Source organism: Cystoisospora suis (assembly GCF_002600585.1).
Source record: "Cystoisospora suis strain Wien I chromosome Unknown contig_3515, whole genome shotgun sequence".
Taxonomy (NCBI): Eukaryota; Apicomplexa; class Conoidasida; order Eucoccidiorida; family Sarcocystidae; genus Cystoisospora; species Cystoisospora suis.
The window spans coordinates 1-16,979 of NW_027156310.1; the positions used below are offsets into that span (position 1 = coordinate 1).

Genomic DNA, 16,979 nt, shown 5'->3' on the forward strand with positions numbered 1-16,979 from the left:
AGCTATTTAAACACGAAGCCTTACATACATATCAAAACGCCCTACTACTACTACAGCTGCTTTCCTCGAGTATAAGACGAAGAGGAGGAGGAGGAGGAAGAAGAAAGAAGCGATTCATGAAGAGGATGAAGAGAAGGAAGATGAGAGGGGTGATCTGGATGAGACGTTAAAGAAGGATTTTGACGAAGAGCGGGAGGAGGTCGAGCAGTTGAAGAGAGAGAAGTGGACGAGGATGAAGAGGGAAGAGGAGCGGGGCTGCGAGGATATGAAGAAATTTCATTGCTAGGAAGAGAGCTCTCTTCTTCTCCTTCTTGTCCGTAGTACGCTATATAAGCCGAAGGAGGCGCTGTACGACTACAGAGATGACGACCTGATGGAAAAGAAAACAAATAAAAAGAGAGACAGAAAGAAAGGGATAGAGAAAGACATAGACAGAGAGAGATAGATAGATTAAAGATAGATAGATAGATTAAAGATAGATAGGCAGATATTCTTCCTATACTCCATGATGAGTGCAATTACTCTGTGCTTTGTGACGTAGACACCCCATTCATATATAGATATACGATAGAAAAGTATATGCGTGTATTAGTAAAGAAGTAAGATAGGAGAAGAGAGAGAAAGAAAAGCCTATGAAATCTTTAGGTAGACAAAGAGGAAGAAGAAAACTCTTGAGAAGCCGCAAAGAAGGTTCCTTCTCCTGGGCGAAACCTGCTAAATTGTACACACTGCATGAGAGAGAAAAAGAATTCCTTTCTTTCTTTCTTTCTTCCTTCTGTTGATTCTTCTCTTTCTCTCTTCTTCTCTAGAGCTCCGGAAAAATACTCGAGACACGTGAGCTGGCGAGAGATCGAGAAAAGAAAAGAAACTTCGATTCCGGTAGGAAAAGAACCTCCTCTTCTACTACTTGCGGAGATAGTAGAAAAGAAAAGAAAAGCAAGAAAGAAGAGAGAGAAAGCGATCTATCTTTCTTGCTTACTCATCTTTCTCATTTTGAAGAAGACACAAGATTCTCCATAAAGTTCACTCTCTTTTGAACAAGGAGAGAAAGAGAGAAGAAAGAAGAAAAAGGAAAAGGATTGACAAGAAGAAGAAGAAGAAAGGAGGAAAGAAAAGTGAAGAAGATTCTATTCAGACATCTCGAGAAAGAAAGAGAAAGAAGAAGGTCCCTCCTATCTTTCTTTCTCCTTCTTCTTTTCTCCTTTCTTTCTCTTCTCTTTCCACTTCTCTTAGACAGATTACGATAAAGAAAGAGGAAAGAAAAGAAGAAAATCTTGGCGAAAAGTAAGTGAAGAGAAGAAATTCAAAGAGAAAGCCGAAAGTGTTAACGCAAGGATGCTGAACAAGAAAGGGAGAAAAGAAGAGAGAGAGAGAGAAGGGGTTTATCGAGAAGCAGAGAGGAAGTGCTTTCTATCCTTTTTCTTCTTCAATGGAGAGATAGACGTTCCTTCTACTACACCTTTCACAGATTTCTCTCTTTCTGTCTGTGTGTCTGTCAGTTCTATCTCTTTCTTTTTCTCTTCTAATTTCTTTGAAGAGAAGGACATGAAACAGACAGAAGACATCTGGGTAGAGCGAAGAGAAAAGAAAGAAGGTTTGTGCCCTTGAGGCTACCACCGAATTCAAAGAGGTTTCGAAAGAAAAGAAGATGAGACAGAAAGTCCTCTTTCAAGAGCTCTTTTCTTCTTGCCTTTCTTCTTCTTTTCTTCTTTTTTGCCTGGGGCTTTTCTTCATTTACCAAGAAGAAAGACAAGAAAGTAGCGAGGAGGGGATTAAGAGAAGTCGCAGAGAAGGCGCAAAAGAGTAAGAAAGAGAGAGAGAGAAAGATGCTTTTCTTCCTCTTTGTCTGTTTGAATTGCTTCAGAAAAAGTGTCTTGTTAAATAATAGTCTGGAAAGTTCGATGCGATAAGAAAAGGAAAAGATAAAGAAAGACTAAAAAAGGGAAAGAAGAGAAAGAAAGAAAGAAAGACTTCTCTCGTTAATCATTCGCTAATCTGTCTGCATTAAGGCGGAGAAGTCACTGCAGACAGAGGTGAGGGTGTGCGAATGGTACAAGTGCAAATGCAAGTCTTTTCTTTTACGATTAGACTACTAAGACTCATTCTACTCCTATTGATCCTCCTCCTTTTCCTCCTTTTACGACTACTACTCCTGAGAAGAAGAAGAAGAAGCTTTATCACGCCATTCGTCGTCGTCTATTCCCTCTTCAATACATATATATATATATGTATATATACATACATTGGAGTGTATAGAGATATCTATCTTTAATCTTTATCTCTCTATCTATCTATATAAAGAGTGTGTATGGGGATGCAGCACTTTATCGACAATGTATGTAATCTGTCTATGTTTCTTGTCTACAGATGACGAGAGATAGAAATAAATTTCGAATGAGACGTGACTGATCGATCGATGGATTCATTAACCCTCAACCTCTGCTTTTCCTTCTTCTTCTTCTTCTTGCTTTCCTTCTCCCGCTTCTTCTTTTTCTTCTTTCTTTCTCTTCTTCTTCCCTTCTCATTGGCCTCTGATAGATTTACCTTATGACCAAAAATAAAATTCCTACGACTACTTCTACTTGCTCTCTCGTCGTCACGATGCCGCCTAGGACTGAAATAGTGAGAAGTTGTATTCTCTATCTCTATCGAAGACGTCCTACGCGTGCTGCTGATCTCCTTCACCCTTATCTCTACGAATTTTCATTAATGAATGATCCTCATCCTCCTTCTTCTTTTTCTTTTCTTTTCGCCAAAAGCTCTGTCTGTATGCCTCTCCATAGCCTACCATCCTTTTAAGAGAGGGGAAAGAAGGAAGGAAAGAAAGAAAGGAGCTTTACGCGTACATGGAGGAGAAGGAGGAGTAGGTTGGGTATTGCAAGTGAATCTTCAGGCAGTCCAAAGAGCTAGCAAAGAAGAAGCACTACGCAAACCTAAATACAGACTTTACATAATCCTATCTTTGCCACCTGTCTTTCTTTCTTGACTAAGATAATGATCCATCTTCTTCTCAAGGTATTTCAGTCAAGACGAAGATGACAAAGAAAACGAAAGACTCTGTCCCACACACAGAGACAGAGAGAGACAGAGAGCGAGAATGGAAGTCGTTAAGAAAAAAAGAAAGAAAGAGAGTGAGAGATAGAGAGAGAGAGAGAAATGTCTTTCCGTGTTTGATCTATTCTTCTTTCTTGTATGTGTGTAGTCACTTAGCACCCCTCTCGTTTCTTTTTGATAAGGAAAGTTTGAGAGAATTTCTCTCTCTTTAAAAAGTCGTATAAATCCAGGAGATATGCAAGGACCAATGAAAGTACAAAGAAAGAAATAGATTGAGAGAGATTGATCTCCTTCATTTTCTTCTCTTTCTTTCTTTCTTTTTGTGTTGTGTGGAATGCATGCATGGATGAATCGATTCAACCACAATCGAGATAGCACTCTCCCTCCCCACACAATCGATTCAGAAACCAGCCTCTCCTCCCTTCTTCAACTTTCTTTCTCTCTCGTTATCTTTCTATCTGTCTCTTTAGATATATGCCTGTAATGATGTATAGAGAAGATTTCTTCTTTTTTCTATTTCTCTTGGGGAATAGCTTTTAGCTTGAGAAGATCGCAGAGAGAAAGACAAGATCCATACCGCCCTGAGTATACTACTACTGTAATATACAGAAAGAAAAGAGAAAAAAAGAAAGAGCGAAAGAAAGAAAGAAAGGAAAGAGAAGAAACGACTGCATACCTGTCTTTCACAAATGCTCTCTCTGTACGACTTTATCTACCTGGATATACATATATACATACATATATATACGTATATATATATATACATATGTATAGAGCGGTATACATAGACACGTTTCTATGCATGCGTACACATATCCTATCTTCAACATATAGAATCATATCTATATAGATTTACATGTATACTTGTTGTTGGTATATCGACGGTACCTTCGACTTTATCGACGAGCCGACTGACCTCTATCTAAATGAATCTCTCTATCTATCTAGATGTAAATATAGATAAGAGCGTTGTGAAAAGGGAGAGGAAGTAGAGGAGACTGCGCACTTTGTAGGGAGGAGTGCAATGAAAACATGAAGGAAAGCAATAGGCTCTTCCTTTTCTTATTCTCCTATGTTTTATGGCGAAAAGTTTCGTTAGCTTTTCGAAAAGGTTCTTTCTTTTTCTCCACATATTCACTTTCTTCCTTCTCTCCTGATCTTTTCCTTTCTCTTTCTTTCTCTTTCTCTCTGTCTCATCTTTTTCTTGCCTTTTTCTTTCTCATGCTGTTCCGTGCAGTGAGAGGATCGACCACGAAGGGCCAGAAAGGAAGAAAGAATTCTTCTTTTGAAAGAAAGCAAAGAAAGAGAACATTTGGACTTCTACCCATGCTTTCGTAAAGCCGCAAGAAAAAAGAATTCTACTGACGACGGTGGAGACGAAGACCACTACGGAGCTCTCTACTTCTTTTCTCTTTCTTCTTCTTTTCTGTCTACGACTTCTTTCTTTTTCCTTTCCTCTTCTTCATTCCCTTTCTCCTCTGTGTCTCCCGGTTTAGCTGTCTTTATTTTCTTTTTTGATCTTATTCTTCTTTGAGTTCTTTCTGTCTCTCTCGAGACTGAAGAAAATTTTCTCTTTGAAGAGAGAAAAAGTCATAGGCTATGCGGACATCTCCATTACTCAATCCCACTGTTAAAATTTGAGTCTTCTCATCGTACCTGAAAAAGAAACAAAAAAGACGCATGCATGCAAACAAGATGGTGAGGTGTATGTACACCCGGGAACTAGACATACCCCGAGACCAGGGAAAAAGCAAAAACCATTCCTATCGACTCTCTTCACTCTATCTTTCACCTATCTTTCTTTCTTTCTTTCTTTCTTTCTTTACGGAATGAAAGATGAGAAGTAAAAGCACAAGAAAAGCAGAAAAAGACAGAGAAAGAGAAGTGCTTGGTAAAAGAAGAAAAAGATGATGAGAATAGAGAAATCCCCAAGCAAGGGAAAAGTAAAAAAAACGAAAAGCAACAAGAAGAAGAAGAAGTTAGTCCATTCTACAGCAAATGAATGAAAACTCGCAGAATCTGTAGACGTATTATATACGAACATGTATATATATATATATAGATATGTATATATGTATATAGATATAGATATGTATATATACATATGAGTACGTCCTAGTCATATAGACCTTTGTTTCTCTCTCACTGTAAAGAAGATATGCGAGGAGGCGAAGAAAAAGAAGAGAAGAAAGACGATGGAGAGAAAGCAGAAGAGGTCGAAGTCGCTTTATTTCTTTCAGAGAGATAGTAATGGATGATAGAGGAAGGTGTAGGTGTATTCGGAAGCTACAAAGAAACGAGAATACCAAGAAAGAGAGAAAGAAAGAAAGAAAGGGTGACTGATAATAGACAAGAAAGGAAGAGAAAACAGGAATGCCGTCAGGATGTATGGAGGTGTACATACACCGGAAACCCAAAAGTCTTTCCAACTGAGAAGAAAAGACTTGTACAGAGATTTAGATCTCTATACTATCTTTTTATATATCTAGACTTGTTTTGATCGGCTGTATAGAAGACAAGTTGATAGGATCGCATACATCTGTGTAGATTGCATGCATACGTAAATGTACACGATGAAAGAGGGAGATAGAAATCTTCATAGGAACGGATATTTGTATCTACCTCTCCATCGACACATACATCTACGCTTGTAGATCCAAAACAATTCTACAGCTAAATGAAGATTTCTATCTTTCTACCTGTCTATCTGTATCTATCTATCTATCTCTTTATCTACATGTATATCTCCATCTTTCTCTATCTCTGTCTATCTTTAATCTATTTATCTATCTGTGTATCTCCCTACTGCTGGTCCTCTTCCTCTTTCTTCAGAAGAACAAAAAGCGACAGATAAAAAGATCTAGCTCTTCATATACATACATATACTCATATATAGATATATATACATATATATATACATATATAGATATATATATACATATACATATATATCTCTATATATATAGAGAGAGACGTGTAAGTGTGGTATGTCTGTATGACTTTCTTTCTTTCTTTTGTCTGCGAGGAGGCAGTCTGATAGAGAAAAAGCACCAAGAGGAAGAAGAGGCACTTCCTGGAGAGATAGATCGATTAATGAAAGATAGATGAATGAAGATATACATGCGTCCAGACAAAGACAGACTTCTCTAAGAAAGAAAAGAAGCAAAGTAGAACAATGCCTGGAAAAGAGAAAGAAGGAGAGAAGAAAGAAGGAAAGAAGTTGAAGGAATCGATAAATGAGACCAAGACACCCTCCTCTTCTTCTTCTATTTTCTGGATCTCTCAAACTCTCCATTTCTTCTTTTCTTACCGTGAGCTGTCGCCAAGGAAAGATATCGACAGACACTTCTTCTTCTTCTTTCTCTTCTCTTTCTTCTTCTTTCTTGTCTGCTCTTTCGATGCCTCGCTTTTTCTTTTTGCGACACATGACTTTCCATACTGTACAGAAGGAACAAAGGAGCATTCTCTCTTCATCTCCGTTCTCCCTCTCCTCTATGATCTTCTTCTTCTGCTTTTCTTCTTCTTCTCCTTCTTCTTCACTCTCATCATATCTCTTCTTTCTTATCATCGAGAGTTCCATAGCTACGATAACGCTTCGATGCTCTCGAGCTACCGCTGCATGTACAGCTCGACAATTGAAGCGATAAGAAGACTCTTCTTCCTCCTCCTCCTCCTCGTTCTCACTCTCCTCCTCTTCTTCTTCTTTGACCTGAAGCGAAGAAGAAGAAGAATGAAGAGATGGCGACTGATAAGAAGAAGAGAAAGGAAAGGATGAAAGAGGAAAGTTTTCTCGAAGAGGTACAAGGGATATCGAAGATCTAGGCTCCGTCCATGCCTCATTCCCTCGCCTCTTTCTCTCTTTCTTCTTTCTCGGTTTTCTTCTTTCATTTTGCCTACTGCTGAAGATAGAAGAAGAAGAAAAGGATGAAGAAAATCGAGGAGAGTTAAATAGCTGGGCCATGTAATTGAGAGACACACGTGCAAGAAGCTTCCACGCATGTCCGTCGATCACGCCACCCTCTTCTTCTTCTTCTCTTTCTCTGGAGATCGAAGAAGAAGTCTTTATCTCTCTTCTTTCTTCTTGTCTTGTCTTTCTAGATGCAGAAGAAGAGAAAGAAGAATCTGAGAGAGCAATTTTCCTTCGGCTAGATAGCAGCATACAGTTGCAACTCTTCGTAAGATCATTCTGCTCCTCTTCTTCTTCTTTTTCTCTTTCTTTCTCTGTCTTCTTTCTTCTTGAAGAGACAGCTCGTCCACACATATACGAAGGACATGTAGCGGAAGTCTCTTTGACACGCTGATGCTTCCTCATCCACTTTCTTCTTCTTCTTTCTTCTTCTTCGCCTGTGCTAAGCTCGAAATTTTCCTCTTCCTTCTCTCTCCAGAGTAGAATTTCTTCTTCAGTAACCGCTACACAAGCTAAACAGGATGACGAAGAAGAAGAAGACTCTTCTTCTTCTTCTCTTCTTCGATTGCGTCTTCTGCTACTAGGAGTGACCATAGAGATAGGAGATGAAGAGAGAGATGGATCATGAGAAGGAGAAGCATACGACGGGGAAGAAATTCTTTTCTCTTCTTCTTCTTTCTCTTCTGTCCCTTCTTCTTCTTCTTCTTGTGATACTCTATCTCCATGGACTCCTTGAGAGAAAGGGAGAGAAGATGAAGAAGAAGAAAGAGAGAAAGAGAAATTTCTTTTTTTGCTTCTGTCTAGGTCTATCATCCATTCGCATGCAACGTCTAGAGCAAGGACAGAAGAGCTTCTCCCACCCCAGAGACATCCCAAGCACCTACCGCTCTCGAGTGCATACACAAGAATCGGATAGAGAAAAAGATCTTCTTCTTCTTCATCTTCTTCTTCTTCCTTGTGTCTCCGTAGAGGAAAGGAAGGTGAGAAAGAAGAAGAAGAAAGAGAGAAAGAAGAAGAACGGCCTTCCTTCTTCTTTTCTTCTTCTTCATCATCTATCTCTTTCTTTCCTACTGCAGGAGAGGAAGAAGAAGAAGAATGGAGATCTCCTTGTCGCTTTTCTGTTGAAGAAGAAGAAGAAGAGAGGCCAGAGGGAGAAGGATCATTTTGACTTGGAGAAACAGTGAGAAGAAGACCTGCGGTCCTCTCACTTCCTAAAGAATGAAGAAAAGAAGAAGAAGAAAGAGGAGGAGAAGAAGAGGAGGAGGAAGAAGAAGAAGCGAGTTCATTGACAGGAGAAGGACAGACAGAGCGGGGAGAAGGGAGACAAGAGGTTTGGTGGGGAGGTCTTCGCTGAAAGAAATCCGAGCTTTCTTTCCTCTTCAACAAGAAGCAATTTCCTCTACCACCTCGACTTCTAGAGAAGCCCTCGGCGTGTAAAGAAGAAAAGGAAGAAGAAGAAGAAGCTTGTGAAGAAGAGCTAGAAGAAAAAGAGCCGTTTCTCCTTCTTTCTCTTCGACTTCTCCCAGTAGTAGAGATAAGAGAAGAAGACGAAGAGAGACAACTTCGATAGAGAAAAGATGAAGGGTGGTAGGCAACATAGAGATGTCTTTCCTTCTCATAGAAATGCACAGCGGAGACTGAGAAGAAAGGAGCAGGAGAGAAAGAACAAGACAAACTTTCCTTCTCTCTATCCTTATCTAGCACATCTTTATCTATCTCTCTTACACAAGATGAAGAGGAAAAAGGAGAAGAAGAAGAGGAGACCTTCCTCGCTTCTTGCTCTTGCTCGACATCTCTCACTTCATTCGTATCTTTCTTCTCTCTTCTCCAACCTCCTCTCTTTCCTTCTTCTTCTTCTTTTCTTCGTTTCTTTGCCCTGGCGATTCTCCTCAGAAGAGATTCTTTCTGCTGACTTATGATGATCTGCGGAATTTTATACTCTGCACCTGTCTGCTGTGTGCCTAGGAAGAAGGCGAAGACCCTACCCACGTTATCTCCGCATATAAGACTATTATTCAATGGCGATACTAAGACTGTCGGATATACAGAGAGAGGAGAAGAAGAAGAAGGTGTTAAGAGAGGAAGAAGATCTGTAAGGAGATGCTCTTTTCTTGTAGTAGGTGTTTCGAATGCTCTTTCCTCTTCATAAGAGAAGATACTTTCCTGAAGATTCTGAAGAAGAGAGGAAGGACAGAAAAGACTCTTTCGATTCTCACGCTTTCTCCCCTCCTCTTCTTCCTTTTCTTCTCTCCGTCCTAAAGAGCTTCTATCTCCTAACCTCGCGTTCTTCTTCTCTTCATTCTCATCTCTTTCTTCCTTTTCTTCTTCTTCTTTTCTTCTTCCTCCACAGCTGCTCTTGATCTTCTTCCTTGTTTCTTCGCCTATCGCCCACAAAGAAGAAGAAGAGAAAGAGAAAGGCGGGAGAGCGAATTTGCCTAAGAGTTGAAGAGAATAGAAAGAGAAGCACAGAATGCCTCCAGTTGAAAAGCCGAGAAAGAGAAGTCGCTTGCTTGTGGAAATGTCTTGCTCTTCTTCTTCTTCACAGCCCGTTCGACTCTTCCTTACACCTGCAAATGTTCTATTTCTTATCGAGGAGAGCGTGTGTATATCATTCTCTCTTCTGCATGTACAGACGACTCTGCCGTAGAGAGAAGAAGAGAAGATTCTCTCATCTAGACATGTGCCATAGATAGGAGAGAACGCCTCGAGACGCGAAGAAGAAATGATGAGAAGAAGAGCATTCTCTTGATCATCCGCGAAAGAAGAAGAAGAAGAAGAGAAAGGAAGAAGAAAACGCCTGTTAAGAAGAGGAAAGAAGTTCGTCTTTCTTTCGTGAGAGAAAGAAAGAGAAAGGAGCTGTGAAGAATTTCTCAGTCGATCGATGGATGTCGAGAGGAAATTCTTCACTGTACGTACAGCTGGTCCAGATAACCCTAAGCAAAAGCAACTGCATGCAGAAGAAGGCGGGGAAGAAGAAGAAGAGGAAGAAGACGAAGATATATGAAGGGAAGAAGATGAAGAAGAGGAAGAAGAAGAGGAAGATGTAGTACAGGGGAGTAGGGCAGAAGAGGTGTCTTGGAGACGTGACTTTTCTTCTTCTTCTTTCTCTTTTTCTCTTCTTCTTTCTTTCAGGTGCGATGACGGATGGATGGCGTTCTCTATGGAGAGAAAAGACTGGGTAGAGATATAGGGAGAAAAAGAAGAAGAGGAGGAGAAGAGGAAGGCTGACAGAACAGGAAGGCGATAGGAAGGAGGTAGTGAACTCGAAGAAGAGACAATAGAAACAAAACGATGCGACAAGGATAGAGAAGAAGAAGAAGAAAGAGAGACTGGCGAAAAAAAACAAGAAGAAGAAGGAGAAGTCTTATCAAAAGAAGGTGGAAGATAAGGCGAAGATGAAGAAGAAGAAGAAGAGAGATCTTCTCTTCTTCTTTCCATCATGGTAATTTTGAAGAAAAGAGAGGAGACAAGAAGGAGAAAAGAAGTGCATGGTCAATGGAGAAAAAAGAACTTCTCTCCTACGCCAAGGATAGAATGAAGATGAGACAAAGGAGAGGAAGAAGAAGAAGAAGGATAGAAAAAGAAGTCGATGCTAACTGTAATGCAGTCAGGAAGAAGAACTTCTTTTGAATAGAGAAAGGGAGAGAGAAAAGAAAGAATAAAGAAAGATTTCCCTTAGTCGAGATAAACAATTTGTATAGACTTTGACTACAGCTAGAGTCAAGAGATCTTGCAGAAACCTTTTCTTCCTTACGGACTTTCCCGACGTCTGTCTCGCCCTCCCCGTCTGTCTGTCTGTCTGTACATACACCTGAAGAAAACATCGAGATGTGTGGATCTTCATACATCTTCTCCTTTTTCTTTTTCTTCATACAGGGAAAGATTCACTCTGGTGTATCTGCTCCCCATGTATCTCTCCATCTAGCTGTACATACACCCCGAGACTTTTCCTAAGAGACAAAAAGAAAAGAGAGAGAGATGGAAAAATCCTGATGACCCTCTCCCTCTTATCCTTCTTCCTATCCCTCCTATCATAATTCACGAAATCCCTTCTCTTCCCACGGAAAAGAAGTTCTTTCTTTCTATTCTTTCTTCTTCTTCTCCTTGACAAGAAGCACCTCATTCTCTTGGAGCAATTGCATCCCCGGGGAATAAAGAAAGGCCGTTGCCAGCAGAAAAAGAAGGATAGAAAGAGGAATGAACGAGCTTGCTGGGAAGAAAGAAGAAAGAAAACACGGGAAGGAGAAAAAGCCGAAGAAGAAGAAGAAAGAGGGAGAAAGAGGAAGGGAGAAGTAGGCGAAATAACCTTACCATGAGATGTTGCACAGGTGACTACTCAAAGAAGTCAAAAAGCATCTTTAGAAGACTTCTCTAAAGAATGATTGATCTATCTTTCTTCTTCATCTTCTTCATTCTTTCTTCCTCTTGTCTTTTTTCTTCTTGTTCTCTCCATCTGAAAGAGAGAAAGGGAGACTGAGAAAGACACCTTCCGGCAAGATTTCTCCTCGCTCTCTTTTCTTCTCCTAAAAGCCCACTTTCTTCTTCTTCTCTCTCTAGATAGCTGCTTGGAAATAGTTAGCTAGATAGGAAGGAGTTAGGTCATTTTTCCTACCAAGTCTTGTCGACTGACTCTTCTTTTCTTTTTTTTCTTCGCATGCATGCAATCGCGAAGCCTTCCTTCACATCAAGAAGAAGAGTTTAAAGACAAGGGAGAAAAGTTTGAAGACAAAGAAAAGAAAAAGGAGCACAAGAAGGAGGAAGAGGAGGAGGAGGAGCAGGAGGAGGAGCTGGCAAGAAGTCCTCCTTCTCACACAAGAAGAAAAAGAGATCAACACTCTCCAGTTTTACTCCTTTTCTTTCTTCTCTTTTTATCCTCTTGTTCTCTCACACCCTCTTTCTTCTCTTTCTATCCGTCTATTCTCTCGTCGCTTTCTTCACTTGGCTCTTGTAGACTTGAGAAAGGTTATCTTTTTCTTTCCTTCTTTCTGGGGAGCTCATCTCTCTCTCCTTCCTCTTCTTTCTATCTCCTTTTGGTCTTTTCGTCTATCTTTCTCTTCAAGGTGGAGGAGCCCTTTCTTTCCTTCTTTTTCTCTGTCTCTCCCGTCTCGTCTCGCGTTACCTTTTTGTCGCTGCTTTTGCCTTGGGTATGTGATATGTATGTCTGTAGGGTGATCTGTCTTTTCTCATCAATCAACTCATCTTTCCTTTTCTTGTTCTCTTCAGCCAAAGATCGATTTCCCATCTTTCTTTTGCTTTCTTTCTTTCTTTCCTTTCTCTCTCCTTTCTTTCTTTCTCTCTACAGTTAAAACGTCTTTTCTTCTTCTTCTACTCGAAGAGAGAGAGGTCTTTCCATTCTCATTCATCCTTTCGTTTTCTGTTGGTCGAAGATGTTCTCCTAGAGACATACACACACGGATCAACAGATACAATTCTACAGATAGATAGATAAAAGATAGATCAAAGAAAGATAGATAGATTTAAGATAGATCAAAGAAAGATAGATAGATTAAAGAAAGATAGATGTGTATGCCTACGAGTGTCTTTCTTGCTTCGATTGAGTGCTGTATGTCTGTCGGTGTGTATGTATTTCTTTTCTGTATGAGGGAAGTTAAGATGCATTTTTAGTACTGAGACAGTGAAGCCATGTAGATCTTCCCTTTCTCATTCTCCTCTTCATCTTTCGTTTTCTCTTTCTCTTTCTTTGGATATGAGGGAGAGGTAGGGGAGAAGAAGAATGCGAAGAGGGTTTGAACTGTGATTGAGGATACTTCACTTACTGACTGACTTTTGTCTTTCTCTGAGAGAGAGGTGAAAGTCTTTAGAGAGGAAAATACCTCCAGAAAGAAAGAGAGAAAGAAAGAAAGGAGAAAAAGAAGACCGGAGAAGAGCTTCTTTTTGCTTCAAAGATGCGCCGTGAAAAGGGCCGAGCCCAACAGGAGAGATCACAAAGATAGAAAGGGGGGGAAAGATCAACAGGAGAAAAGAAAAAGAAGGAAAGAGGGAGAAAGAACGAGAGAGAAGAAGAAGAAGGTGTTTGCCTTTGTTTTGCTTTTTGACAGAGTCTGGAGTGATATGAATGAGAGGATATATAACCACTGCCCTTGCTCCCTACGACTCCGTGCCTTGTCTCCTTCGTAGAGGATAAGATTAAGGGAGAGGTCTCTTCACAGGCAAAAAGAGAGATAAAGAAAGAGAAAGGAGACAGAGAAATAGATAGATAGATAGACAGATACCAAGAAAGAGAGAGAAGGTTCATTTGAATCTGCTCTCTCATCATGGCAAGACTTGATCAGGGAGAGAGAGATCTGAAAGAAGAAGAAGAAGGAAGAGAAGAAGGAAGAAGAAGAGAGATTGATGAAGAAGAAGAAGACGATTTAGATAGAAAGTCTGAGCCACAACTGAAGAGAGAAGAAGGAGAAGAGAGTGAGGAGAGCTCCTTCTCGGAGCGCTTCTTAGAGGAAACGATCGACATCCCCGAAGATGACGAAGACGAAGAAGAAGAAGACTATGACGGAGAAGAAGGCGGCGGGGGGGGAGAAGAAGAAGAGAGAGAGAGAAGAGGAAGGAGACATGCACAAGAAGAAGAGGAAGGGCAACGAGAAGAGAGAGGTGAGAAAGAAGATAGAGAAGACGATGTGAGACACTCTTTTCATAGATTTCGGAAGGTCTTTTACCAGAGAAGCCCTCGAGGAGAAGACAAGGAGGCAAAAGAAGAAAAAGAAAAGAGAAGAAGAAGCAGATCAGGACTTCTCTCTGCAAAGACTCGATGTGGCTCTTCGTCTTCTTCCTCTCCTACCCCTCTCCCATCTTGTTCTCTCTCCCGGTCGCCTTCTCCTTCTTCTTTCAGATGTGCTTCTTCTCCTTTTTCGAAGTCTTTCTCTCAACGAGGCCTTTCTGCTTCAGCGGCGAAAGAAGAGAAAAGAAATAAAGAAGAAGAAGAGAACAGAAAGAAGAAGAAGATTCAAGAAGCGCGGCTGAGTCATGAAGACGAGAGAGAAAGAGATAGAAGATTACAAAGAAGAGAAGATAGACGACGACTACGAGGAGGAGGAGGAGAAGAAGAAGAAAGTTGTATTCTCGTAAAGGAAGAAGAAGATCTTGCTTCTACACATATTATTCTTCCATCCACCGATCTTCTTTCTTCTTTTTCTTATTCATCTCCTCTTCTATCGTCTTCGTCTTCTTATCCGCCTCCTTGTCAACCGCATGAGAATCTTCAGAGACTTCCTCGTCGCTCTTTGTCTTCTTCTTCTTCTTGTTCTCTTTCTTCCTCTCTCGAAGGTGATCGTTCTCACCCTCTTCCTTCTTCTTCTTCTTCTTGGTATTCCTCTTGTCGACTTCCTGCTTGTCTCTTTCCTTCTTCTTTTCCTCGTCAGTATCTTCATTATTTCTCTCCTTCTCGTCTTCTTCTCTCCATTCCCTCTCTCTCTTCTTCGTCTTCGTCTTCTTCTTTCTCCTTTCGATCTCTTCTTCTCTTCATCTCTCATTTGTGCTACTATCTTCTTCTGTATCCCTGTGTCTTTCTTCTTCTTCTTCCTTATAACGTCCTTCTCTTTCTTCTGCAAGGAGGCAAGCTATGTGCGGATCTTCTTCTCCCACCTCCTCTTCCTAAGCGAAGCTTCTCTTGGCGAAAGTTCTGCGCCTTTCTTGGCCCCGGCTGGATCGTAGCGATGGCCTTTCTAGATCCAGGCAATCTTGAAGGAGATCTCCAAGCCGGAAGTCGTCGCCGTCCACCTCCAACCTACAAGCAAATACACACCTCCTTCTCTTCTTCTTCTTCTCTCTCCTCTTCTTCTTCTCTCTCTTCTGCTAGTGTGGACGAGACGGGGTATGGGTTGCTGTGGGTCATTTTGTGGGGGCACGTCGGAGGTTGGATTTTTCAGCTCCTCGCCGCACGTCTAGGCAACGTCACTGGCAAAGATCTAGCCACGTGAGACTAAAGAAAGAAAGGAAGGAATAAGAAAAAGAAAAGAAGATGAAGAGAAAGGAGTGGAGGTAGGCGGGTCTCTCTTGAGACCCGTCTGGTCGGATAGAGAAGGGAGAGAGAAAGAGAGAACGAGATGTGTAGATAGATTGAAGAGAGAGGGAGATCAAAGATAGAGAGATAGACACGTAGTTCAGTAGAGAAGAGACTAAAGAAAGATAGATTAAAGATAGATTGAAGATAGATTGAAGATAGATCAGAAGGTCGCTCTGGGGATGAGTTGTTTGTGTAGTGCGGGGACAGATGGATTCAGGTATCTAGATAGTAGCGAGAGGTAGATCTCTCTATGCATGCAGTCGTATGGATATTGTATGTGTATGGATCTATATGTGTGCTGACAGGAGCCTCCGAGAGGACCTGAACCCCTTCTTATTCTTCATCCTACTTCTACTACTAGTAGTAGTAGGAGGAGTAGTAGTAGTAGTCTTTTTGCTTGGAAATCTACAGACATAGAGGTCTTACCTCCTCCTCCTCCTTCTACTGCTGTAGCTCTCTTCTTCTTCTTCTTGTGGCGATGGCGGCATCTCAGCTCATTGTCTTCTACTCCCCTCTCTTTACAAATAAATAATGACCGTGTCACATCTTCTCTCATATCTCCAGTCATATTCATCTATCTTTAATCTATCTATCTTTAATCTATGTATGTATGTATCCATCTTTTATCTTCAATCTATCCATAGGGAGATTCGTCTCGTGTCGTGGCCATCAGCGATAGACACGTACTACTAGTAGTAGTAGACATCTCTGTGTAGGTTTTCTTGCCTTTTTGGCTAGACACGTCATCTCCATCCTCCTTTCATAGGTGTAACGACCCAAATGGATGGATGGATGCATGCAGACCTCCTTCGTGTCTTGTTCAACTTCTTGCTCTCGATTTTCTCCGAGGAAGTCTCGGTACCTCTCCTCTCCTCGGAGAGGAATGAATGTATGAAGAAAAGGCAGAAAAGAGAAGAGAAAGAAAGTTTTCTTCCTCTTCTTCTTTGGATTCTGATCTTCTTCGAGGTATCTTCTTTTCTTTTCTTTTCTCTCTCTCTCTCTCTGTGTCGTTATAGATTGTGTAGATGTCAATACACTCGAGGGAGGTCGATCGCCTTGTGGATTTTTATGGAGTTAGCTATCATCGGAGCGGACGTCCAAGCTGTAATAGGATGCGCCGTAAGCACCCCTCTCTCTTTCTTCTTCTCTTCTCTTCGTTTGGCTCCTCCGATGCTCCACTTCTCTCCTCAGCATGCATGAGGGTGACCATACAGAGAGAGATAGACTAGGAGATCAAAGATAGAGAGATTCAAGATAGATCGTAGCGAGGTGGCTAGCTAGGTGGATGTAGATAGATGGATAGACATTTTGGATTGGGTCGGAGTAAACTTGAAAAGCACGTTAGAGCTTGAGAATACGTAGAAGGCCCGACAACTCATAGACAGTGAGATATAGATAGATATAAATAGATAGAGAGAGAGAGACAGAGAGAGATGTCTGTACGTTCATTTATCTCTCTGGTATCAATATCTCTCTCTCTATATATATACGTATGTATATGGATGTCTATAGATGACGTAACGCTATCTATGGTGTATGTATGTATGTAGTACTGGTAGTGTGACGATGTAGAGAAGACCTCTCACTCGAGCCCTAGCCCTTTCTCTGGAAACACCATGAATCTCCACGACAAGAAGAAGAAGAGAGAGAAGATGAGGAGCTTGTCTTCCTAAGAAAGTCTTCCATCCATTTAGCGGACCTCACCTTCTTCTTCTTTCTCTCTCTGCTCTTCCAACAGCCTCCTCGTCGTCTTTTTCTTCTTCTTTTTCTTTCTCTTTCTTTCTTTTCTTCTCCTTCTCTCTTTATCTCTTTCTCCTCCTCTTCTTTCTCCACCCTCTTCTTGGTCTTTCTTCTTTTTCTGTCCCTTTCGTGTCTGTCCGTAGGTAGCCTTGGATCTCCTTCTCGGCATCCCTGTCTGGATTGGGGTCCTAGTCACTCTTGCTGACTCCTTCATCTTTCTTTCTTTAAATGCAAGCCGGGATGGCTAGGGTTTCTTTC

At 41.1% G+C, this 16,979-nt stretch overlaps 3 protein-coding genes across 3 annotated transcripts; 1 reads left to right on the top strand and 2 right to left on the bottom strand.

Moving 5' to 3' along the window:
• Window positions 1-50: 50 nt before the first annotated feature.
• CSUI_006831 (uncharacterized protein) lies at window positions 51-1,606 on the bottom strand (the record flags this gene model as incomplete). The annotated part of the gene is made up of 2 exons (XM_068066982.1): window positions 980-1,606; window positions 51-370 (listed from the first exon to the last, which is right to left on the bottom strand). The coding sequence occupies exons 1-2, from the start codon at window positions 990-992 to the stop codon at window positions 51-53; spliced, it is 333 nt and encodes a 110-aa protein (XP_067921039.1). The 5' UTR covers window positions 993-1,606.
• Window positions 1,607-3,006: 1,400 nt separating this feature from the next.
• Window positions 3,007-11,577, bottom strand: CSUI_006832 (uncharacterized protein). Its single transcript, XM_068066983.1, has 3 exons — window positions 6,365-11,577; window positions 5,201-5,340; window positions 3,007-4,710 (listed from the first exon to the last, which is right to left on the bottom strand). Exons 1-3 carry the CDS (start codon window positions 10,400-10,402, stop codon window positions 4,575-4,577), a joined length of 4,314 nt encoding a protein of 1,437 aa, XP_067921040.1. The 5' UTR covers window positions 10,403-11,577; the 3' UTR covers window positions 3,007-4,574.
• Window positions 11,437-16,969, top strand: CSUI_006833 (divalent metal transporter; the record flags this gene model as incomplete). The annotated part of the gene is made up of 3 exons (XM_068066984.1): window positions 11,437-14,891; window positions 15,998-16,100; window positions 16,865-16,969. The coding sequence occupies exons 1-3, from the start codon at window positions 13,237-13,239 to the stop codon at window positions 16,967-16,969; spliced, it is 1,863 nt and encodes a 620-aa protein (XP_067921041.1). The 5' UTR covers window positions 11,437-13,236.
• Window positions 16,970-16,979: the final 10 nt, after the last annotated feature.